The 26,535-nt window shown below is 45.2% G+C and overlaps 1 protein-coding gene across 2 annotated transcripts; it reads left to right on the top strand.

Annotated features, from left to right (window-relative positions):
- The first annotated feature begins 781 nt into the window (after window positions 1–781).
- On the top strand, window positions 782–26,535 carry UROD (uroporphyrinogen decarboxylase). 2 transcript variants are annotated; one of them, XM_053245477.1, is made up of 10 exons: window positions 782–905; window positions 10,011–10,123; window positions 10,542–10,621; window positions 12,633–12,695; window positions 12,893–13,090; window positions 14,648–14,809; window positions 19,043–19,180; window positions 21,317–21,417; window positions 22,876–22,942; window positions 26,188–26,535. In XM_053245477.1, the coding sequence occupies exons 1-10, from the start codon at window positions 892–894 to the stop codon at window positions 26,350–26,352; spliced, it is 1,101 nt and encodes a 366-aa protein (XP_053101452.1). In that variant the 5' UTR covers window positions 782–891; the 3' UTR covers window positions 26,353–26,535. The 2 variants fall into 2 exon arrangements, with proteins under 2 accessions (XP_053101452.1, XP_053101453.1); XM_053245478.1 differs by lacking the exon at window positions 782–905 and having other exon boundaries at window positions 10,468–10,621.

Below are 26,535 nucleotides of genomic sequence, written 5' to 3'. Positions count from 1 at the left end.
CCGATATAGGTGTTTCCCATAGTCTGGGAAACATACCAGCGGGGATTCGAACTGGCAACCTCTAGTCGTCATTTCCCCGCTGCACCATTAGGTGGCTGTTCCACCTTACAAAAGAGACTTACTTTTGCATAAATATTAGTAGTCAATATCAATAGGACTGAGCGGTTAGACATGTTCCATAGTATGAGTGGCTTCATCTCATTGGGGATTTGATGAATGCTGTTCTACTTCAGCCCTCTTAAAGGGACAGAAGTCTTGTCCCTTCAGAAGAAGGTAGTGGTGCTCTCTACAGTACTCACTTTGCCATCCATTGCCAAGGCATTTTCTGTCACTGTGGTACAGTTGCTGCTCCATCGCTTGTGACAACGGTGTTGCAATCTTGTAGCACTGGTTCTGTCACTCTCCTCTCTCTGCCTCGCTTATACCTGCTGCCATCCCCTGTGCATGTAATATCTGTAGTCCTGAGCCCTATTCAGACATAAGGTTGTACATGCATTCAGAGGTATGTACACATATATATGTTTTGGTACGAATGTACATGCATTCATTTTAAAAGTGAATCTAGATATAGGGCACAGATAGGAAATGAACGACTGTATGTGCACGGAACATAACGTGTGAATAGGGCGATGGGGTGCAATTACTGTGACTACAGACTAGAATTGTCTCCCCGCGTCTGCCTTTTCCTCTTTTCTGGCAGCCCGCTATAATGTGTATTACGGTAAAGCCAGTGCTGCTCCCTTCACGCAGGGAGGGAGCAATGGGTGGGTCCTACAGAGACCAATCAGGGCAGCGGGGCAAGAATCCGGAAGTCGGCTGGAGGCGGAGGAAAGGAGTCCTTTCCTCCAAAGAAGGGAGCAGGGGTGGGACGACTGCAGCAGCAGCAGCAGCATGGACAAGAACAAGTGAGTAGCAGTCAGAGGTGGCCGGGCAGGGGCAGAGCTCAGTCATAGGATGACATGTTGGGGAGCGTGGAAAAACAGACCCCGCCTCTCGGGCAAAGAGCTGGGGTTAAGGGGTCATAGGTGGTGCATGGGGTGGTGGGACGAGGGTAGAAGAGGACATTCATGGGACGCGGCTGGGTTACGTCGGGGTGGGTTGCTGACTCGCTTTCTGGATGGTTGCAGGCAGAAATTCCGCGGCTGAAGCTTTTCTTGACATGCTGCTGTTGCGGCGATGTGATTCACCCTTTGAAATCCTGCCTGTTATCCGAGACCTGCCAGTAGGGAAAAAAAGAAGGCAGCTCTATTGGGGAACAGGGCCGGATTAAGCTAGTGCGGAGCCTGTAGCATATGTTATAAAGGGGCTCTAATTTTATTTTTTTAAATTCACATAAAGATTAAAACACAAATTATTTATTTGCATAGTAAAGTAATTCAGTTTTTTTCATTTGCTATATTTTGGAGTTTGGGAGACCAAGCCACAAACTCACACATTTATATACCATTTTTCAATCAAAATTCTCAAAGTGATCTACATAGAAAAATAAAGAGTGAATAGATGATTCTCTGTCTCCAAAGGGCTCACACTCTAAAAAGAAAAATGTGGTAGGCAACAGCCACTGGACAAATGCTGTGCTGGGCCTTCTCTTAAAAGTGACATTTAGCAGAAAAGGGATATTTTATCTAACATGGACCAAATAAAACAGGTAAAGTTCTAACTTTAATTCCCAGTTGGAAGCTGGGTGTGTGGGGCCCTCAAAAACACGGGGCCTGTAGCAAATGCTACATTTGCTGCTACATTAATCTGCCATAGTCGGGGAGTTTATTCTCTGTACTGGGGTTGTAGTCCCAGAACTTTAGTCCCTGGCGTGAGCTTGGGTTCCTGGTACAAGCAGGAGTTTCTCTGGGTTGTGCTGAGAGAATGAGTGTGCCGGCACTAGTAGGCAGGCCTTTGGTGAAGGAGAAGATGCTCTGCTTTGGGTATGGTGGCTCCCTTTTAGATATGAATGTATGGTGGTATGGAATACCGCTTACTGTGCAGAAGAGAGAACTCCCCCCTGCCCAGTGTCCTATATGTGTATGCATACAGTTTGAGAGGGTATTAAGGTGCTGTAACCAGGTATGTGCTGCAGTGAAGTATCTCTTTTCCCAGGGTTGTTCTCCTCATTCTTAGGGCTGCCATATCAAGTAAATAAATAAGGAAAAGAGGACAGGTCTCCTGTACCTTTAGAGATGTTCCTCGGGTCACCTGCTCAGTTTTGGACTTTATAGGAAGGCTCCTTGTGGCGGCGGGTGGGGCCTGCCACTGGCGGGGTTGCCACCGAAGGGGCGACACCAAAGGGGGTCGCCCCTTGGGGGGAGCCACTTCAGGGGAGAACGAGGGCGAGGGCTAGGGGGCTTCTGGTTAATTAGTCTTAAGCTGTTTTAGACTTGGGTTGAAGTTGCTGTAATGTGTTTGGGTTCGTCTGGAGATGGGGGGACAGGGGGTGCCTTTGTTCACTATAGGGCAGCTATCCCGGTGGTGGTGGGGAATAGAAGTAGTAACGTTGGCAGGTAAGTGGGCTGTTCCAGGGGAAGGGTAGTCAGAAATTTAATAGCTGTCTCCCCTTCCGGCTGTCCTGCCAGCTCTTTGACCTCGGGGAGCACTGCCAACAACCCACATAGCTTTTCCCTGCTCCTCTGTAATGCCAAGTCGGTCCAAAATAAATCTGAAATCATCCATGATTTGATCATGGATGAAGGAGCCGACCTGGTATATATTACCAAAACTTGGTTGGGGGAGGCTAGTGGTCCAGTTTGGTCCCAGCTTCTCTCTCCAGGATATTCTGTAGAGGAGCAGGTGAGAGGATGTGGGCGGGGAGGTAGGGTGGCTGTGGTCTATAAGGATAACATCTCCCTTACCAGGGTCTCTGTCAGGGCATCAGACCATATTGAATGTTTGTACTTGAGTTTGGGGACCAGGGATAGATTGGGACTTCTGTTGGTGTACCGATCGCCCCTCTGCCCAGCGGAATAGCACTAGCAATAGCAATAGCACTTACATTTATATACCGCTTTATAGCCGGAGCTCTCTAAGCGGTTTACAATGATTTAGCATATTGCCCCCAACATTCTGGGTACTCATTTTACCGACCTCGGAAGGATGGAAGGCTGAGTCAACCTTGAGCCCCTGGTCAGGATCGAACTTGTAACCTTCTGGTTACAGGGCGGCAGTTTTACCACTGTGCCACCAGGGGCTCAGTAAGGAATCCCTTACTGAGCTCATGGACTTGGTCACAGAACTCGCTTTGGAGTCTCCCAGACTCTTGGTGTTGGGGGACTTCAATGTTCATTTCAGGACCAATCTGTCCGGGGTAGCTCAGGAGTTTATAGCGGCCATGACAACTACAGGCCTATCCCAAGTGGTCTCTGGACCGACGCATATTGCAGGTCACACGCTTGATTTGGTATTTTACTCTGATCAGGGTGGTGTTCCGTGGGTGGGGACTCCTGTGACTTCATAGGAACATAGGAAGCTGCCATATACTGAGTCAGACCATTGGTCTATCTAGCTCAGTATCGTCTTCTCAGACTGGCAGAGGCTTCTCCAAGGTTGCAGGCAGGAATCTCTCTCTCTCTTGGAGAAGCCAGGGAGGGAACGTGAAACCTTCTATTCTTCCCAGAGCAGCTTCATCCCCTGAGGGGAATATCTTGCAGTGCTCACACATCTAGTCTCCCATTCATATGCAACCAGGGCAGACCCTGCTTAGCTATGGGGACAAGTCATGCTTGCTACCACAAGACCAGCTCTCCTCTCCATTTCCCCATTGTCATGGACAGACCACCATCTGGTTAAGGTTGGACTTACAACCACTTCCCACCTCCGTAGGGGCAAGGGGCCCATTAGAATGGTCCACCCGAAGAGGCTATTGGATCCATTTAGATTCCAAGAAGCCTTGGAGGGATTTAATGTTGACTTTGCTGGTGATCCTGTTGATGCCCTGGTTGAGAATTGGAACAACTTGCTCAGCAGGGCAGTAGACACGATTGCTCCCAAGTGTCCCCTCCGACCCGCTTCAAATTTGGCCCCTTGGTATACGGAAGATCTATGGGGGCTGAAGCGTCAAGGTAGGCAACTGGAGCACAAGTGGAGAAAGACTCGACTCGAATCCGACAGATTGCGACATAGATCACATCTAAAGATCTATGCTCAGGGAATACATGCGGCAAAGAGGTGGTTCTTTTCTGCCTGTATTGCCTCTGCAAATTCACGTCCAGCGGAGTTGTTTAGGGTTGTGAGGGGATTAGTATCTGCCCCCTCTCCCTTGAACCAGAATTTGGAGTCATCAGTTACCCGCTGTGATGTGTTTAAAGAGTTTTTTGCAGATAAAATATCTCGGATTCGGGCCGACCTATAATATCTCCACAATTAATTTGATGTCTGAGCTGGAGGTGCCCAACAACTCCTCTTATGTGATTCGACTGGATCGGTTTCAGTTTGTGACTCCTGAGGATGTGGACAAGCTGCTCGGAGCGGTGAGGCCTACCACTTGTTCTCTTGACCCTTGTCCAACACGGCTTGTTTGATCTAGCAGGGAGGTTGTTGTAAACAGCCTGGTGGAAATCATAAATGCTTCTCTGAGGGAGGGCAGGATGCTTCCTTGTCTTAAGGAGGCAATCATTAGACCTCTTTTAAAGAAGCCTGCATTAGATCCCTCAGAGTTGAGCAATTATAGGCCTGTTTTCAACCTTCCATGGCTGGGCAAGGTAATTGAGAGGGTGGTGGCCTCTTAGCTCCTGGAGTCTTGGAGGAAACTGATTATCTGGACCCATTTCAAACTGGTTTTCGGGTGGGCTATGGGGTAGAGACTGCTTTGGTCGGCCTGATGGATGATCTCCAATTGGCAATTGACAGAAGAAGTGTGACTCTGTTGGTCCTTTTGGATCTCTCTGTGGCTTTCGATACTATCGACCATAGTATCCTGGAACATCTGAGGAGGTTGGGGGTGGGAGGCACTGTTTTACAGTGGTTCCGCTCCTATCTCTTGGATAGATTCCAGATGGTGTTGATTGGAGACTGTTGCTCTTCAAAATCTGAGCTTAAGTATGGTGTCCCTCAAGGCTCCATACTTTCTCCAGTGCTTTTTAACATCTACATGAAACCGCTGGGAGAGATCATCATGGGATTTGGAGCTGGGTGTTACCAGTACGCTGATGACACCCAGATCTACTTCTCCATGTCAGCTTCTTCAGGAGCTGTCATATCCTCCCTAAATGTCTGCCTGGAAGCAGTAATGGGCTGGATGAGGGAGAATAAACTGAAGCTGAATCCAGATAAGACAGAGGTACTTATTGTTTGGGGTCAGAACTCTAGAGACGATTTTGATCTGCCTGTTCTAGATGGGTCACACTTCCCCAAAAGGAACAGGTTCACAGTCTGGGAGTACTTCTGGATTCACATCTCTCCCTGGTTTCTCACGTTGAGGTGGTGGCCAGGGGTGCTTTCTATCAGCTTTGGCTGATACGCCAGCTACGCCCATTTCTCGAGATCAATGACCTCAAAACAGTGGTACATCTGTTGGTGACCTCCAGACTTGACTTTTGTAATGCGCTCTATGTGGGGCTGCCTTTGTACATAGTCCGGAAACTTCAGTTGGTTCAGAATGCGGCAGCCAGGTTGGTCTCTGGGTCATCTCGGAGAGACCATGTTATTCCTTTACTGATGGAGTTACACTGGCTGCCAATAGGTTCCCGGACAAAATACAAAATGCTAGTTATAACTTACAGAGCCCTAAATGGCTTAGGCCCTGGGTATCTAAGAGAGCGTCTTCTTCATTATGAGCCCCACCACGCATTGAAGTCATCTGAGGAGGTCCGTCTCCAGTTACCACCAACTCGTTTGGTGGCTATACAGAGACCGGCCTTCTCAGTCGCTGCCCCAAGATTGTGGAATGCACTCCATGCTGAGATATGATCCTCCCCATCTCTGGCAATTTTCAAAAAACACCTGAAAATCCATCTTTTCAGCCAAGCTTTCTCAGCTTCCTAAATTTTGTGGGTTTTAATATCTGGTTTATTTTAAAATTAAAAACCCAATTTTGGGATTTTAATCACTGTAATTGTTTAATTGTTGTTTTAAAATGTTTTTAAATTGTTAATTGTTATGTTGTTTTTTAATTTGTTTTAGCTCTTTACTGTTTTAGTGGTTTGTTTTAATTGTAAACCGCCCTGAGCCATTTTGGAAGGGCGGTATACAAATCAAATTAATAATAATAATAATAATAGAGGGAAGTTCAAAAGGTACACATTATCATGCAGGGGGAAAGAAAAGCTGCACCTGTTGAAATTCCCTCTTCTGTGCATCTCTTAAAAGTACAGGAGTCCTGTCCTCTTTTCCATAAGACAACCCTACTTATGGTTCTCATTGTTTCTACTGCTTCTCCAGATTACTTGTGTTTTGGGAGGTATAGATATGTGTTAAATAAATAATTAAATTAAATTAAATTATGCCAAAGGAAGAGAGTAGTAACAGCTAAGTCATAATAAAGTGTAGGAACAATTATGTTTTATTAATTAACCCAGAATAAAAAAGATGTGATTTTATTTGACCATGTTCCAGTAGAGAGGACATTGCTGCTCTTTAATCATAGTAGAAATTAGAGACCAGGACAGTCCAGGACTTTGCTGTGCTCAGATAACATGTCCCCAGTTCTGAGCAACTGCTCCTGCTTGTCCTTGATAAACTTAATCAGTGAGTGTTCCCTGGGGTGTGAGTGTGTGATCTTCCTGGTTCACAGCATCAGATTGTATGAGAAAACAAAAGGGTCTGTAGTCCTGGTATTACTTATATCCAATAAGTGACTTTGATATTTAGTTTCTACATACAATCATGACTTAGCTGCTGCTGCTCTCTTCCCTCCCTTGGGACTAATTTAACCTGGCGAAGCAAGAGAAATCCTCTCTTGGCTGAAGAGGCTTTTAAAATGCACACAGACATACAAGGCCTGGGACACTTACAGGTGAAACTCGAAAAGTTACAATATCGTGCAAAAGTCCATTAATTTCAGTAATGCAAATTAAAAGATGAAACTGATATATGAGACAGACGCATTACATGCAAAGTGAGATAAGTCAAGCCTTAATTTGTTATAATTGTGATGATCATGGCATACAGCTCATGAAAACCCCAAATCCACAATCTCAGAAAATTAGAATATTACATGGAACCAAGAAGACAAGGATTGAAGAATAGAACAATATCGGACCTCTGAAAAGTATACAGTGTACTGTGCTTGATTGGCCAGCAAACTCGCCTGACCTGACCCCATAGAGAATCTATGGGGCATTGCCAAGAGAAGGATGAGAGACATGAGACCAAACAATGCAGAAGAGCTGAAGGCCGGTAATGAAGCATCCTGGTCTTCCATAACACCTCATCAGTGCCACAGACTGATAGCATCCATGCCACGCCGCATTGAGGCAGTAATTGCTGCAAAAGGGGCCCAAACCAAGTACTGAATACATATGCATGCTTATACTTTTTAGAGGTCCGATATTGTTCTATTCTTCAATCCTTGTCTTCTTGGTTCCATGTAATATTCTAATTTTCTGGCATTGTGGATTTGGGGTTTTCATGAGCTGTATGCCATGATCATCACAATTATAACAAATTAAGGCTTGACTTATCTCACTTTGCATGTAATGCGTCTGTCTCATATATCAGTTTCATCTTTTAATTTGCATTACTGAAATTAATGGACTTTTGCACGATATTTTAATTTTCCGAATTTCACCTGTATGTGATGTAACAGAGAGAAGATCCTCTCCCCTCCACCCATGACTTGTGTCCTGGAGATGGCTTAACTTCTTGAATCAGGGCTCACCAGTGATAAGAATGCCCCTGAGTATCTACATTATACCACTGAGTAACCATGACCCCTCCAAGACTTGATTTGCAGCTGGAGCTGAGCTCTGGCACAGCTTGTGTTAGCAAATTGGCCCTGGAGAACAACAGGGCCTGATTTACTTGAGGTGGAACTGGTCTGCCACCACTGCTATAGCAGTTATGGTGTTGTAGGAGAAAGCTGAACTTTGGTCAGCCTTACTTAGTGCTAGGGAAGTTAGGGAATTTAAGGTTGTGATCTGCACTGAGGCAGGGTGAACACGACTTAAATCAAAATCCAGATTTAACTCCTGAAGAAGACTCAATTTTAAATCATTTGCTAGGAGGACTCTATTTAAGCATTGTTTTCTACCAAAAGTGCATTTTTATTGCTTGATCTCTCAATGCATATATTTCACCACTCAGAGAAAGATACAGTATCTTTTTTGGGTTGTGGTGGGTAGACATGTCTTCTAATATTGCCCTTAAGAAATGGGGGCGTGTCTGTGGATGTGTAGGGGGTGTGGCCAAGCAACCTGGGAGGCATGGTTTACAACCTGTGATTATGAGCATGCCACAGATGGAAAATGGTTTATAGAGGGCATGATGACCAAAGCAGATGAGCCAAGCCCCTGCCCTCCAACTGTTCACCAATGAAAACAGGGATACACTTGTAACCACCAGTTCTCATACTGGGGCCCAGACCTCCCATTCACTATGGCACAGTCCTGAAGACTGGAAGTTACCTGCTATTTGCTCTGCACTACCCAGTGCCTATCAGCTGCTTCCTCGCTGTGCCACTGCAGCTTGGCTAGACTGCAGGCTGTTAGGTTAAATCCCCACCGGTGTGCTTCCCAGACTGTGCCTAGTAAATACATTTGTAGTCACCGGTATTGGGCAGTAGCAATATAGGGAGGTGCTGAATAATAATTCGATTTCTATACCGCCCTTCCAAAAATGGCTCAGGGCGGTTTACACAGAGAAATAATAAATAAATAAGATGGCTCCCTGTCCCCAAAGGGCTCACATTCTAAAAAGAAATGTAAGACACACACCAGCAACAGTCACTGGTAGTACTGTGCTGGGGGTGGAGAGGGCCAGTTACTCTCCCCCTGCTAAATAAAGAGAATCACCACGGTAAAAGGTGCCTCTTTGCCCAGTTAGCAGGCACTAACTGGAATGTGATGTAACATGGAATGTGATCGCTAGGAGTAGATACTGGTTGACACCGACTCAACGGCACAGTCTTTCCTTTTTTACACAGTGCCTTAGTATTGTGTACCTCTTTACATGCAGATGTACTAGACATGATACATCCATCCACTCACTTGGAGGTTTAATTTCTAGACACCCTGGGGAGGTAGCTGAGTGCTGAATAATGACAACTCTAGCAACTTGCATGAGAATAATTGAACGAGGCATCCCCAAGGGGCAAAAACAAGGACAGTGGTTTACCAGGGATAGATTCCAGATAACAGGGACTGTCTCGGATAAATAGGGACAGTTGGAGCCTATGAGTTGCACACTCTATATTTTTAAGCAAATATTTAGTTTGGAAAATTTTCAGATCAAATTTTCAGCTATGTCAAAAAATAGAAATATGATTTGGGCATTATACTTAGTACCAAAGCTAATTGATGTAGCTACTTGTGGAGCCATTGGGAGATAAATAATCTGAGAAATAAAAAAAGGTGGGGAGAGAGAGTGACATGGCACCAAAAAGTCAGAAGGAAAAAGGTGGGTGTGGGTGCAATTCCATCTGTGCGCTCGCGCACACACACTTGTGAATTAAAACTTCCACAAATATAAAAAGGCAAACAGCTCTATATGTTGATAGAAGATAGAACTTGACTCTCTCTATGTACACAGAGGGGGAGGGACTGATCAGGCAGGCCTATCATCTTTGATCTCCATACACTGTTATTAACAAGTATATCTATAATTAGAAGTTATAATCCCTTTTAGAAAAAGTGTCAACCAAGAAAAATAAGATATCCAATTAAAATGAGAAAAAACAACTTTTATTTAAAATATAAATAAATAATAATATATATTATATTATTTAATCACTGACTTTTATCCATCCTGCACTAAGGAACAATTGTAGTTGTCTGTCTCATCATTCACACAGGACTGAAGGGTTTAAAGCCTGGGCACAGCCTCCATCTTTCCTTGTGCTAACACTTGTCTCTGTTTTCCCTGTATAGGCATGAAGAATTCCCTCGACTATTGAATGATACTTTCCTCCGAGCAGCACGAGGAGAAAAGACAGAATACACCCCAGTTTGGTGCATGAGACAGGCAGGAAGGTACCTCCAAGGTAAGTGGGGAGCTTGGGCCCATGGCTGTTGACCACTGACCTGCCTGTTCTTGGAACTGGGATGGCCTATGATCAGAGATGACCACACTTGTTGATGCTCCAGTGAGGTACGCTGGCTTTGGGGTTGGAGAGAGGAGCAAGTCTCTCTGAAAAGGGGTAGCTGGGAATGGGGAGCAATGTTCTCAGTAGCAAAGCCTTGGATTCCAGAAGTGAGTAGGCCATGTCTAGTGTTTGGTCTCAAAATGAACCAAAGAGAAACTTTTAATTCTGATGCTGTTCTGTATTTGGGGTATTTTCCTCACAAAGTCTCTGTGACTGATATGGTTAACTTATTTGTTTCCTAGACTTGGTTTCTCTAGGCCAGGCTTCATGGGGACATTTCCTTCTCCTTCCTCTCAATTTCATGACCTTTTTGCAGAGTTCCGTCAGACCCGAGGAGATCAGGATTTCTTTGCTACGTGTCGATCACCAGAGACATGTTGTGAACTCACTCTGCAGGTGTGTAGGGTTCCCAGGGTTGCATTTCCTAGGCCTGCTAGAAGATAAGATAAGTTGCTCTTTCCTTCAGCAGTAAGGGCAATGCTTGCTATGCTACCTCTGGTTGGAATTTTATATACCTTGAAAGCAATAATTCTGCCATGATGAACAGATGGATTCTATGCTCAAGCATAAATTATGAACACTTTTATATATTTGAGAAAGGCCAGTTCAGATAAGCAGTGGCCACTAGATGCAATGTCTGGATCTGTTAACAAAAGAATGTGCCCACCCCCATGTCACTGATGGATGTGCCGACACACTCTTGGCACATCCTTTAATTGCTTGTGAGGGATGTTCATCCAGATTGTCACTCTACGGGTTTTGCAACATGTGAAGAGGGGCGATTTGGATGAATGCCCATCAGATGTGATTGGAGGACATGCTGAGAATGCATTGGCTTGTTCTGCCAGTGATGTTGGGGCAGGTGCGTTCTCGCTGCAGCCCTGACATTATCATCTGTAGTAGCCACTGTTCACCTGAGCAAACTCAAAATGTTTCAGAGAAGGAAAAATGATCTGGTCAAAGAGGACATTTCCTCCTCATAACCTGCCTCTCCATCCCAACCATACATTTTGACATCCATATGCCTTCAGGTTTGTGTATTATGATTTTCCTTGGTCTTACTTAAATAGCATATTATTGTGAGCTTTCCCGCACTGCCCAATAATAAACAAACTGCAGCTGTGGAATCCACTTTTGACACCAGCTTCTGCATCTGAATTGTGTGTTGAATTGGATTTATTCTAATCCAGTCCTAAATTACTATAAGGGAAAGCCCATACATATGACATTGGATCATAGTGCTGACTGTATAGATTCACTGGCACTGCACTTCCCTGCCTAAAATATACCACAGTGCTTCTGTGTGCTAGTTGTGATGTACCACGAGAACTGCTATTTCCCTGGTCAAAAGTGGGAAAGGGGTGTGAAGAGCATGCACATTTCCTGACATTTTACTAGGGCGCTCTAGGCAGCATGACCAGCAGTGAAACCTCCACCTCCCTTTTCTGACTCTGGAGGGGCAGAGTGTGCCCATTTGGCTACTGCTTGCCTGTAGCATTCCGGGTGTATGACTGAGCAGGAGCTAAATCTCCCCACCTCCTTTTCCTGCCTTGGCACTGTGTGGTCAGGGTGCTTAAAACACCTGTGCAACACAGCACAAAATGATCCCCTGCTATCTTCCCAACCTTGACCCTTGGGAGGAGGTAAGGATTACCATGCATTGCCAGGTCACTCCTCAGGCATATCTCCAGCTCAAAGTTGAGCAGAAGGCTGGGACTTAATCATGCTCACTAATATAAACAAAATATAAACGACAAAATACAATGGACTGCATGTCCTGATGGGCTTCGTAAACTAGCTGCAACATATACAAATAAAAGTGCATTTTATATGTTGTTGAAAGAGGATGTTCATCAGTTAAGAGATCTTGTAAAAGTTCTGGAAACTCTTCTAATGGGAAATTCTGAATCCAAGACGAGCTTCCCACCTCCCCCCCCCCGTTCTTTGATGTTAGAAATCCGGGGGCCATCTTAAATTCAAATCCATCTTCTATTTGGGTAAATATGGTATTTCAAAACAGATTATGTGTTTTGGTACTCTGAAGAGCTTTGGGTGTCTTAACCATATAAAGGTATTATTCTGTTGCTGGTTTTGACTGCATTAATATCTGCTTGAATAACACCCCAAGTGCTGCATTCTCTTTGTGATGTAAGGGGTGCTATATATGGTGTGTGTCTCAATTGAAATCTTGCCATTTATTTATTTAAAACTTTATTTATTTCAAATTTGTAGACTGTCCCAAATTTCTGCCTCTGGGCAGTTTTGAATGTTCCTCTCTTTTTATACTCCCTTAATATCTGCTGCTAGGAGAGCTGGATACTGGCTTTCCCCTGCTGTATACATTTTAAAGTGCAAGCTAAAATGCATATGACATCTTTTGTGCATTCTTGACTCTTCTTCCTTTCAGCCTCTGCGACGCTTTCCTCTTGATGCTGCCATAATCTTTTCAGACATCTTAGTGATCCCCCAGGTAAGACATTATTTAGCTTATATATCAATTTTCAACCCAAAAAAAGTTATCAGAGGGGTTACATAAAGAAGCTGGGGACAGAGGTTTTATTTCTTATGGTACCATCTGTAGGGCCACCATGCCACCCCCCCCCCCCTTTAGACAGCCTCCTGAAGCACATTGTGGGTTCTCTGCTGCATCCTACTCTCTCTTCTTAGGCTCTGGGTATGGAGGTGGTGATGGTTGCTGGCAAGGGACCCACCTTTCCTGAGCCACTGAAGAACATGGAGGATGTCCAGAAACTCCGAAAAACGGTCGATGTGGCAGCAGAACTGGGTTACGTCTTCACGGCCATCACACTGACACGACACAAGCTGCAGGGGAAGGTTCCCCTGATTGGCTTCTCTGGTGCCCCGGTGAGTACTGCCCAAGAGATCCTGCTCAATCCCCTGGGTGGATGCTGCAGAGCGAAAGCATTGTCTGATAGAAGTATGGGCGTGTTAGCCCTCTGTGTTGCTGCCTGGGTGGGTTCTACATTCTCCCTCCTTGTTGCCCTCCGGGGTTCTGGCGGGCGCTCGGATCCATCCACTAGGAGACGGGTTCTTTGAAAAAAAGACTTGGTTGGATGTGGGTTAAGAGGCACCACACACTTTCTCTCTAAAGCCAGTCTTTCTCCTGCTTCTGCCTTGAACAAATGCAGGTTCACAGCCTAACCAGCTCCAGCCAATAACCCTAGCTCTCTACCTAGTAAGGCCAGAAGAAAGAAGTTTAGGAAAAGGACACACAGGCTACCAAAAACCTTACTTAAAGAGGCAACTGAGCAAGCCCCAGTGCTGAACCTTGACCCCCACCCCCCAGGCAAGTCCCCCTCCCCTCCTCCACCAGAACATTGCTCGGAGGGTGAGACCACCAGGACCTAGCATGCAGCCTTTGATTGGATGTGGAACTGCATCGACTGGGCTCCTAGGAGCAATGAATATGTTTCCTCTCCCCTGCATTTCCCTGGCTTCCCCTTCTCCTCTTAACCGGGCACTTCTGGTCCCCCCCCCCACAAAGCCCACTTTCCTTCCACTTCCAGCACTCCCTTTGTCTTGCTTACTGTGCCATGTGATGAAGGAGACCCATTTCTCTTGTGGGTGGGGAAGTGGGCAGGGCAGGGTGAGGAGATGGCAGGTGTTGTCTGGAATTGGTTGCAGGCAGTTTTCCCTTGAGTGCTGCTCTTGGTGAGGGCCAGACTGAGGTGCATGTGTCAGGGGCTTTTCTGAGGCGACCTTTCCCGCTGGCCCTAAGCTGACATGGTCTTGGGCTTGCACTTGTGCGTGTTCCCTGAACCTCTGGTGGGAAGCTAGCCTGCCACCACCAGGTCAACGCAGAAATTGGTCCTTCCCAAGACCAGCTCATTGAAGGCTAACAGGCTGGGGGAATTGGCCCAGCTTTGCTGATGTTTTGTCCCAGGCTTAGGTGGCTAGTTAGTGGGAGGCCAGGCCTGGGAGTCTTGAAGTGGACTGCACACTTGGGGAGCCCCATGTTTTGGCCATTTGCTCATACTTAAATATAGTTTTGTGACCATTGGGGGCCAGAGACTTGTGCCTGGTGAATGCCGGCTTTCACTTATTGTTTAAAATGAGAATATTTGTTAGACTATTTCACAATTTGGGTCGGAATTCAGAATATTAATGCATTTGGCTCATTTTGATTGCCAAAAGTGAGCAGGAATGCAAGCTTGAACAATGGCCTGGGGTGATGGGAGAGATGCTGGGCAACTTTGTAGGAAATCATCTGGCAAGGCTTTGGCTTCTGGGAACTTAGTACAGTAGAAACATGCTTTCATATGGAGCATGTAACTTGGTCAGAGCAGAGCTGCATCACAATTCTTGCAAGACATATTTGCAGATATAGGCTGGCTTGGGCATGGAACGAAGACCTCTGTATGTGTGCCTCCTCTCACTTTCTGCTTCTTATCTGCTTCTCAGTGGACATTGATGTCCTACATGATTGAAGGTGGTGGCTCCAACACAATGTCCAAAGCCAAGTCCTGGCTCTACCAGCATCCTGAAGCCAGTCACAGTCTGCTCAAACTATTGACAAATGTAATTGTGGATTATCTGGTGGGACAAGTACACGCTGGTGCTCAGGTGAGTTGGAGAATAAAGGAGTCCCACGGGAGGAGTTGTGTCTTCCTGAACAGCCTCTTGCTGCAAGCTTGTGGGCATCACTGTAGGATAGGCAGATATGCCTCTCACTTCTCATAGTGCATATGAGATTACTCTTTTTCTTCTGTGTCCAAGGCACTGAAGAAATTGAGATCTGGAAATGGATCTCTATAGGGAAGATAGAGACAGTATCAGGGAATCTCAGATCTTTTAATTGTGCTACTAATTTGTGGAATGGGAAAGTTGTCATGGGAAAAAAGGTGGGGGGGGGAGCCCCACTTATCGCAAGATCCCAGACTGAGCTGCACATGCATGTAGTGAGAACTGACATTTTTGGCAATTCCAAATTAGTGCTGCAAACATCAGGCACTTAATCAGAATCAACCAGCTGAGTTCAGCTCTATGATTAATGATCCTAGTTAAAGGTCAGTGAGTTGCAGTGCAGATCTAGGATCAGCAAAAAAACAACTCCTCTAAAGTTCTCATGACATGCTTCACAGGAGTGCACACAGCTTGGTAAGCAGAGCCTTTTTTTGATCAGGAGAACCACCTAATTTTACCTCTTACACAGGATTTAGTATCTTTCAACTTCTTGTTTGTTTTCCAAGCAGATTTCTCCCTTTGTTGGTTATAGATTTAAAAAATTGAAGCCAAATTTCCTGTAAATAAGAACAGCTCTACTGGATCAGGCTTATCTAGTCCAGCATCCTGTCTCCCACAGTGGCCCACGAGATCCCTCAGGGAAGCTCACAGGCATGCCCCCTCTCCTGCTATTGCTCCCCTGCAACTGATATTCAGAAGCATCCTGAGGGTTGCCTAGAGCCAATAGGACTAGTAGCCATTGATAGACCTGTCCTCCCAGGTCCTCTTGTTTCAGAGTCCCAGGCTGATGGCGCTTTACACAATCCACATTGCAACAAATGTATTCCCTCCCCAACATCCTCAGGGTCTCCAAAAATCCCCTGGCTTGTGATGGTCTAGAACAGAAACTTCAACTAATGGCAACAAGAAGTCTAGACTCTAACATACTCTAACATACTGACTTTTATTCCTATTTACTTAGAAGATACTAGACACGTTACTAGGGACATGCTATCGCCTTCTGAATCAAAATGTTGAGAGTGACCTGGAGAGGCAAATCAGAGAGGTGTCAAAGAGAGACAGAGTTTAATAATGGGTGACTTCAATTACCTGCACATAGATTGGAACAATTCACATTTGGATATTGTCAGAGAGGCCAAATTTCTAGACATGCTAGATGACTCTGCCTTAGAACAGTTGGCTGTGGCACCAACCAGAGAGATGGCAACCTTTGACTTAATCCTGAGTGGTTCCCAGGACCTGGTGTGAAATGTCAGAGTTGCAGAACCTTTGGGGAACAGTGACCATAGTGTGATGCCATTCAGCTTATATGTGAGTAGAACATTGCCAAGATGGTCCAACATAGATGAGTTGGACTTCAGAAGAGGAAACTTTGCAAAAATGAGGGGACTGATAAAAAAAGAAGCTGAAAGGAAAGGTCAGGCGGGTCAAATCACTCCAAAAAGCATGGAACTTATTTAAAACCACAATACTAGAAGCTCAATTGGAATATATACCAAGAAGGAGGAAAGGTAGCCCCAAGTTCAGGAGGATGCAAGTGTGACTAACAAGTAGAGTCAGGGAAGCTATAAAAGGAAAAAGACTTCCTTCAGAAAATGGAAGTCCTGCCCAAATGAAGAGACCAGAAAGGAACATAAACTCTGGGAAAAGAAATGCAAGAAGACAATAAGGGATGCAAACAGAGAATTTGAAGAGCATATAGATAGAAGTGACAAGGGGAATAACAAAAACTTTAAATATATCAGAAGCAGAAAACCTGCCAGGGAGGAAATTGGATCCTTAGATGATGAGGGTGTGAAAGGGATTATTAATGAGGATAAGGAGACTGCAGGGAAGCCTTTGCATCTGTCTTCATGGTGGATACTGACCATATACCCGCTCCAGAATGGAGCTTCTCAGGCTTGGAAGCTGAAGAACTGGGCCAATTTGAATTGACAAGTGTTCTAAACTGTCTTGAAAAATGAAAAAATAACAAATCACCAGGGCCAGGGGGCATCCACCCAGGAATTCTGAAGTAAATAAAATTTAAATTGCTGATCTCCTATCAAAAATATGCAACTTGTCCCTACAATCAGGGTCTGTACCAGGATTGGAAAGTAGCTAATGCAACTCCGATTTTCAAAAAGGGATCCAGGGGGATCTGGAAAATTACAGACCAATTAGCTTAACCTGTGCTGGGTAAATTGATGGAAATCATACTTACGGACAAAATTGTAAAACACATAGAAGAACAGGCCTTGCTGAAGGAGAACCAGCATGGCTTCTGCAAGGACAAGTCTTGCCTCACTAACCTTCTGGAGTTCTTTGAGAATGTCAACAGGCATGTGGATAAAGGTGATCCAGTTGACATTGTCTGCTTGAACTTCCAAAAAGCTTTTGACAGAGTTCCCCACTAAAGGCTCTTGAGTAAACTTAGCAGTCATGGAATAAGGGGACAGGTACATGTGTGGATTGGTAACTGGTTGAAGCACAGGAAACAGAGGGTAGGAATCAATGGACAGTTTTCACAATGGAGGGAAGTAAGAAGTGGGGTCCCCCAGGGATCTGTACTGGGACCAGTGCTCTTTAACTTGTTCATAAATGATCTAGAAGTTGGGGTAAGCAGCGAAGTCATCAAACTTGCAGATGACACAAAGCTATTTAGGGTAGTGAAATCCAGAAGAGATTGTGAGGAGCTCCAAAATGATCTTTCCAAAATGGAATGGTCGACAAAATGGCAGATGCAGTTCAATGTAAGCAAGTGTAAAGTGATGCATGTTGGGGCAGACAACCCCAACTTCACATATACACTGATGGGATCTGAGCTGTTGGTGACTACTGACCAGGAAAAGGGGCTTACAGGTGAAACTCGGAAAATTAGAATAGCGTGCAAAAGTCCATTAATTTCAGTAATGCAAATTAAAAGGTGAAACTGATATATGAGACAGACGCATTACATGCAAAGTGAGATAAGTCAAGCCTTAATTTGTTATAATTGTGATGATCATGGCGTACAGCTCATGAAAACCCCAAATCCACAATCTCAGAAAATTAGAATATTACATGGAACCAAGAAGACAAGGATTGGAGAATAGAACAATATCGGACCTCTACAAAGTATAAGCATGCATATGTATTCAGTACTTGGTTTGGGCCCCTTTTGCAGCAATTACTGCCTCAATGCGGCGTGGCATGGATGCTATCAGTCTGTGGCACTGATGAGGTGTTATGGAAGACCAGGATGCTTCATTAGCGGCCTTCAGCTCTTCTGCATTGTTTGGTCTCATGTCTCTCATCCTTCTCTTGGCAATGCCCCATAGATTCTCTATGGGGTCAGGTCAGGCGAGTTTGCTGGCCAATCAAGCACAGTACACTGTATACTTTTCAGAGGTCCGATATTGTTCTATTCTTCAATCCTTGTCTTCTTGGTTCCATGTAATATTCTAATTTTCTGAGATTGTGGATTTGGGGTTTTCATGAGCTGTACGCCAGGATCATCACAATTATAACAAATTAAGGCTTGACTTATCTCGCTTTGCATGTAATGCGTCTGTCTCATATATCAGTTTCACCTTTTAATTTGCATTACTGAAATTAATGGACTTTTGCACGCTATTCTAATTTTCCGAGTTTCACCTGTAGACAAATTCACGGAGGACAGGTCTGTCAATTGGTACTAGTTGCTGGCTGTTGCACCTCCAGCCTCAGAGGCATGATACCTCTAAATACCAGTTGCAGGGGAGCAACAGCAAGAGAGAGGGCATGCCCTCACCTCTTGCCAGTGGGCTCCCCAGAAGCATCTGGTAGGCCACTGTGTGAAATAGGATGCTGGACTAGATAGGCCTTGCACCTGACCCAGCAGGGTTGTTACGTTCTTAAGTAATCCCCATGACTTACTGCCCAGATAAGTGTGCTTAGAATAACAGGCCAAGGTAATTTAAATATAAAATGTGTTTCATTTACAAAAGTCTAAGTTGTGTACTGGACTTACTGGCTTTGTGCCAGGAGAGGAGAGGTTGGAAAGAATCCATTGGTCTGTGGGAAGGAGGTCCTCTCTGATACTTGTAGATGTGCCCATTCTGAGAAGGGAGAGATACCACCCAGGCTGATCCCCTAGTCTTTCTCCTTTGGCAGGCTCTACAGCTTTTTGAATCCCATGCAGGGCACCTGGGATCAGAGCAGTTTGCAGAGTTTGCCCTGCCATACATTCAGTCCATTGCCAAGCGAGTGAAGAGCCAGCTGAAGGAAGATGGCCAACATCCAGTGCCCATGGTAAGCGGGATGTTCCCTTCAGGCTTCTCATTGGATTCTCAACATCAGCAGGTCTTAGATCCAACCTGCCTACAAGGACTGTGTTCTGTTCATCTTAAGAACAAATGTATCATGAAGTTGGGTTGCAAGAATTGCCACTAGATCCTACTCCATCTATACGATGGAAGGTAATTGGATCCAGAAGAAGTATTGATGGGGCAGGGAGGATCTATGGGCATATGTGTGGATATCTGCTCTAGTGCCCATTTAGTGCTTGCACTATTTTATTTATATATATTTATTTATTTAGCATATTTCTGTACCACCCAAAGCGCACGTTCTCTAGCAGAAGAGAAGGCTCCATATGTGACTATCCTCCATTTTGTCAGGCTCATGCTATGAGAAGTGAGGAACTAACACCTCCCACCCCTTGGCTTATGATGAGTGGATGAGGTGAACCTTTGACTCGCCTAAGACTCCTGGGAGAACCTTGGCCTATGTAGTAACAACTAGACTGGAAATGAAGGATAACTGATTCCTGCATTCATGGATTTTTGTATGCCAAGCCCTCTGCCACTAGGAGGAATTCTGTTCTGGTGACTGCATCAACATCTCCTGTATTCTAACCTGGTTCCAGGATGACCAGAGAGGAAGGTGGGGGATATTTCGGGCTAGAGGCACATATTGGTCTGTCTGCTACCCTTCCTCTTTCCTGATCATCTTTTTCAGTTTAGAGCGAATGTGTCTTCCTTAAGATGACCTCCTTTTAAGCAGATAACCCTAGTAGTTCTGTTTCGCCCAGAGAAGGTGAAAAGTAATGTCGTGATTCCATCTGTGCCAGCCAGAAAAGTGAAGGTTCTCTCTGCAAGGACCTGTCTGGTGTTAATAGTGGGATGCTTCTCCCCTTTCCCAGCCTTGCCTTGCTTTTGTGAAAGGATCCTCTGTGCTTTTTTTTGGTGGTAGAACAGTTTGACTCTTGTCCCGAGTCCTTGTAGTAGAAGCCTATTCCTTCTTTTGGCAGCAAGAGCTTTCTCTCTTATACAGAAGTATCTTGGCTTGCACGGCTTGATCTCTAGAACTTCCCAGTGGAGAAACGGGGTGCTAGTTGAAGTAGATAAAAAGGCCTCTAGGTGGCAGTGTCCCCTCATTTGAACTGAATAAATCAGTGCCTCACAAATTCATCTCGGTAGGATTAGGCAGAATGTCTTGAATAACATTTTCAGGTAAGCCCTTACTCTCTGTGGTAGCTGTGGCTCTGCCTTAATAGCTTTGCTTGTGAAAATGCTGGAGAAAGTATCTACATTTTACCTGCTGCTGGATGGGAAGGGCTGTGCAGAAGACACCTGGGAATATGTGTGGCTGCAGATTCCTTCTGAGACGCAGACTGGAGCAGTGACCTCTTAGTAGTTGGCACATTTTGGGGGTTATATTTGTAGGGAGAACCAAAAAATGTGTTGTTATTTTAAGTTTCTACTAAGAACAGAGAAATGGAGAGGGAAATCCACTTTTCTGAGAGTGGAGTTGATCCATTTGTACAGCTACCAGTCCTTAGGTTTTAATTCTGCCAGATCTATTCTCTCATCCATGCAGTCACCATGTGTCTCAACCTTTCTTTCTGTGCTCCTTGCAAAACAAGAACAAAAATACAGTTGCAAGCAAGTTGTGCGAAGGATATAGAATAGGCCAATTCCTGAAGAACTTGGGCTTTGGGTCAGATAACTGGGGATGATACTGGTGTTCAGAGGTTAGTGCTTCAAAATCAGTCTCCTATGTTAGGATCCCGTAGGCTTAGTGATTCTATGCCAATGTAAAATGCAGCATATTGAGAACGTTGGTTTAAAAAAAGAGAGGGAGAGAGACAGCTTTCTAGCTGTTAGGTCTACCAAGATAGACTGAAGTGTGCACAATACATAGTAAATTCCAAACTAGCAGAGAGGCAAGCTGACTAAGATGTCCAGTGACCAGGCAGGCCAGCATTACTCTTCATAATTCTTACTCTTCCTCTGCCTCCACCCAGAAAAAGAATTATGCAAATGTGTCTGAACTTATTCTGGCCACAGAATTCAGATTTTCCCTAGTGCAGCATTTGAGCTCCATTAGTAGAAACGACATATAACATTATCTTGCTTGGTTTGTATCTCTCTCCTCCCCTCTCAGATTGTTTTTGCCAAGGGTGCACACTATGCATTGGAGGACCTGGCACAGTCTGGCTATGAAGTGGTTGGTCTGGATTGGACCATCAACCCCCAGGATGCTCGGTAAGAAACTGATTGTCTTCCCTTGAACTGTAGGAGGCTTTAGCCATTTCTAAATCATGCTCCTTTGTAACAGAATCCACTCTTTCTAATGCCATATTCCCCCTGTAATTGTTGCTTTGTTAGGACTGATAGTAATAAAAGCCTGGCCCAATACAATGAATGAAGTGCTCTAGACCAGGACAAATGATGTGTAATAAATGAACAATGATGATATCAATATACTTGATAGGTATTTTTTGTGATTGTGAATTTAGGGAAATTTTATTCTAATTATCTTGAATCTATTATATTAATTCTCCTGGCTGTGCCTTGGAATGTGTGTCCCAGCGCCCAGCTGATTGGCTGGGCAGCGGACGAGCCTGATTGGCTGAGGTGCACCCAGGAGGATTGGTTGCCGCCGCCGCCGCAGGCCTGGCCGCAGAGGCCAGAGGCAGCGGCAGGCCCAGCCCAGCCACGGAGGCAAGGCCCGGGGGAGGGGGGAGAAGTGGCGGTGGGGAGGAGAGGCGGCTGGGCCTGGAAGTGGAGGCTGGGGCAGAAGGTGGGGGGGGAGAGGTAACCGCCAGCCCCAAACTGCACACAGATGCTCTGTGCGGGGTCGGCTAGTATTTTATATTATTTGAACAAATATCATTGCTCATTTATTCTATCTTTTGGCCTGATACAGAGTTAAGTCATTCTAACCTTGTTAATGCTCCCTGTAGAAACAGTGGGAGTCACTAGGCCAAATATAGGATACTCTGGAAACCAGGAGCACTGACTAACAGGAGTGAACTTGTGAACACTAAGCCAGGCCTTTCAGCACTAACACAGCAACAGCTATAGATGCTGAGAGCCCCCAGACTAAGTAACCTTTAGGAAGAACCAAATCCTACTCACATGAGATAATTGGAAAATAAATGGGTGATCCAGGAGGCTAGAATGGAGTCAGCTTCCCCTGCATGGGCTATGCTTAAAATATATCTTTGACTGACAGAAGTCTGATACCCAGCAGGATGGGCTAGAATAAGACACTGAAGCAGACAGGGCAAAAAACCCAAAACCACTTGTTTAAAAAAAAAAAGGAAGCCCATTCAGATTTTAGCTTTTTGGAAGCTGAGAGAGGACGGTATGGGTCAAGGCACCATGTAGGTTAATGGCAAAATCTGTCTTGATTTAGCAACATTAGAAATTGCTCTGCTAGGTTGGGCCAGGTTTTATTTGCTGCAGATTTCTAACAGGGGTTTGGCTGGTTACATCTGGGATACTCACAAGCAGGGCATGGAAAAAGTTGGTAGACTTGTTTGGTAAGCAAAAGTATGCTGCCACCTTTACCTAATATGGCTGACCGATGTTCTAAAGGCATCTGAACTATGGTTCTATCCCTGTCTTGTGCCAATGAATTCCATGCAGCAGCTTTGTCTTCAGTTTTAAAAGTACCTCTCCACTTTCAATACAGGTATTTATCTCTTTCTTTTTCAGCCAACGGACAGGAAAACTTATTACCTTGCAAGGGAACCTGGACCCATGTGCCCTCTATGCATCAAAGGTAAAGTATCTGGAGGAAGGTGTCACAAGCCCATAGACTCTAAGCCCTTTTTATTTTATTTTATTTATTTGTACACCACTCTAAACTATGTTTTACAGCTACATAAAACAAAAATTAAAACAAATCAAAACTTTAACAATTAAAAGCCATAAATCTAGTTTAAAAGCTTGGGTGAATAAATGTGACTTTAGAGACTTTAAAAAAGTTGTCAGAGATGGAGAGGCTCTTATTTCAGGGAGCACATTCCAGAGTGTCGGGGCAGCAACAGAGAAGGCCCGTCCCTGTGTAGCCACCAGACGAGGCAGTGGTAATTGCAGATGAACCTCTCTGGATGATCTCAATGGGCGATGGGGCTCATAGTGAAGAAGATATTCTATTAAATACCCTGGGCCTAAGCTGTTTAGGGCTTTATAGGTTATAACCAGCACCTTGTATTTTTCCTGGAAACCTATTGGCAGCCAGTGTAGTTTATTTCAATACAGGAGTAATATGGTCTCCTCGAGGTGACTCAGAGACCAACTTGGCTTCCGCATTCTGAACCAACTGCAGTTTCCGAACTACGTACAAAGGCAGCCCTACAGAGTGCATTGAAGTAGTCAAGTCTAGAGGTTATCAGCATATGTACTACTGTTCTGAGGCCATTTATCTCAAGAAATGGACACAGCTGGTGCATCAGCTGCAGCTGATAGAAAGCACCTGGCTGCTGCCTCAACCTGAGACACTGGGGAGAGGTTTGAGTCCAAAAGCACTCCCAGACTGTGTGCCTGTTCCTTCTGGGAAAGTGTGACCTCCATCCAGAACCGGTAGATCAAAACTGTCTCCTGAGTTCTGATCCCACACAATAAGTACCTCAGACTTATCTGGATTCAGTATCAATGTATTATCCCTCATACAGCCCCTTACCACCTCCAGGCAGGCATTTAGGGAGCTTCTGCCTTCTCCTGATGTTGATATGGAGAAATAGATTTGGGTGTCATCAGCATCCTGATAATACTTTGCACCAAATCTCCTGATGATCTCTCCCAGCAGTTTCACATAGATGTTAAAGAGCACTGGGGGATGTCATATAAAAGTCACGTTTTGAAGAACTGACTCCAAGTGACACCATCTGGAATCTGCCCAAGAGGTTGGAGCAGAACCGCTGCAGAGCAGTGCCTCCCACTCTCAGCCCTTTAAGAGGGTCCAGAAGGATACTATGGTTGATAATATTGAAGGCCACTGAGATCCAAAAGGACCAATGGAGTCACACTCCTTCTATCAATTCCCTGTTGGAGATCTCTACCCCATAGGCTGCCCAAAAACCAGTTTGAAATGGGTCTAGGTAATCCGCTTTCCTCCAAGACTGCCTGGAGCTGGGAGACCACCACCCTCTCATTTACCTTGTCCAACTATGGAAGGTTGGAGGCAGGCCTATAGTTGCTTACTTCTGAGGGATCCAATGCAGGCTTTTTCAGAAGAGGTCTAATGGTTGCTTCCTTAAGATAGGAAGGCATCCTGCCCTCCCTCATTTACCAGGCCTTCTACACCAACCCCCCTGCCAGATAGTATAAACCATGTCCAACGTGAGCCGAGAGCAGGTGATAGGCCTCACCTTTCCAAGCAGCTTTTCCACATCAGGAGGAACATGCTAAAACTGATCCAGCCACATTAGACTCTTCAATAATTGTGGAGTCTGAATCTAAGTTGACCCGAATATGAGGGATTTTATCCACAAAGAACTCATTAAAATGTCACAACAGAACTGATGGTTCCAGATTCTGATTCAAGGGAGGAGGAGCATGTACAAGCTCTCTCACAACCCTAAAAGATTCCGCTGGACACAAGCTTGCAGATGCAATATGGGCAGAAAATAATAGTTTTTGCCACATGTATTGCCTGAGCATATGTCTTCAAATGCACACTATGTTATGTGTTGGATTCGAATTGAGTCTTTCTCCAGTTGTCTACCTTGCCACTTCATCTCCCATAGTGTTTCCATATATACCAAAGGGCCAGTTTTGAAGGAGATCAGAGAGGACACTTAGGAGCGATCATGTCTACTGCCCTGGTGAGCTTGCTATTCCAGTTCTCCACCAGGGCATCAACAGAATCACCAGCAGACCCAATACTAAGTCCTTCAAAGGCTTCTTGAAATCCTATTGGATCCAGTAAGCTTCTCAGGTGGATCATCCTAATAGGCCCCTCACCCCTGTGGAGGTGAGACGTGATTGTGAGTCCAACCTTAACCAGATGGTGGTCTGTCCATGATAATAGGGAAATCACAGGAGTCCCCTCCCAAGAAACACCACGCTGATCAGAGTATTTCCCTTCCTTTTTAATGGCTTGCTGACCTGCCATTGGTTTTTCTATTCCCCACCACCACTGGAATAGCCACCCCATAATCAGTGGACATGCCCCCTGTCTCCCCATCACCAGACAATCCTAGACACATTGTAGAATAATCTCACCCAAGACTCAGACAACAGAAGCTGTCTAAATAGCAGCTGCAGCTTCTAAAACAGCCATAAAGAATGTACTCTGCCCCAGCCATGCCGCCAGCACTGCTTCTGGTGCACCTCCTTCCTTATAAGCCCCAGAAACCCAGAGCCTACCCTCTCTTGAAGGACTCAGACTTGGCTGATGGGAATTAATACCTGCAGGTGCAGCTAACTGGGAAAGGAAGGCAGCTGAGCAAGAGCAGAGCTGATCCTTTGGGTGCAATCAATCTCCCACCCCAAATGGTCCAGCAACAGGGAGCAGCCTAGGGGCTTGCACCACCCCCACTGTTTTTCTCCTATTCTGGCTTGCCACCAGTTGGCTAAACGATGGCCAGCAACAACCATATCTCCAAAGCATGGCTGCAGATCGTGGTTTGGAGGCAAACTGTGTCTCTAGCCAGAAGCTGGCCTAATTTGAACATTATGGCAAATCATGATTAGGCAAACTAGGAAAGGGACGAGGAAATCAAGATGGGGAGATCACACAACCCCTCAGGATGCTCCCAATTGCCAAACCATGTTTAGAGTCGAGAGAGGCAACTTTGGTCCTCCAGCTGTTGTTGCACTACAACTTTGTTGATTATGGCCAGGGATGATGGGAATTGCGTTTCAACAGCTGGAGATCCAAGGCTGCCTCCCACAATTGCTAATGAGCATCTGAATTGAGTCCATTTCTCAAAAGACCAGTGTAAACCAGAGCAGTGTGCATGACTGCAGAGTATCCTTTGACTCTTTGGCTTCTAACTTATTCTTTTTCACTTTTGTCAGGAGAAAATTGGAGAGCTGGTGAAGAAGATGCTGCAAGGGTTTGGCTGCCAGCGCTACATTGCCAACCTGGGCCATGGCATCTATCCTGACATGAACCCAGAGCATTTAGGGGCGTTTGTGGATGCTGTACATAAGCACTCTCGCTACTTCAACGAATCTTGCTAGATGCCCTTTTGGGAACACAAGCAGTTTCCTGGTATAGCTTGCTCAGTGCACTGGACAATAGACAATGCCATGAGCAAGCTGTACTTATGGAGTTTAGACTGCATATGGAGATCTTTGTTGTAACAGCTAAAATGAGTGGTCAGTGTGAGAACATGGAGTTTAATTAAAAAAAATTCTCATTCA

Source organism: Hemicordylus capensis, chromosome 4, assembly GCF_027244095.1.
Source record: "Hemicordylus capensis ecotype Gifberg chromosome 4, rHemCap1.1.pri, whole genome shotgun sequence".
Lineage (NCBI taxonomy): Eukaryota > Metazoa > Chordata > Lepidosauria > Squamata > Cordylidae > Hemicordylus > Hemicordylus capensis.
This window is presented reverse-complemented; position numbering and strand designations above follow the sequence as displayed.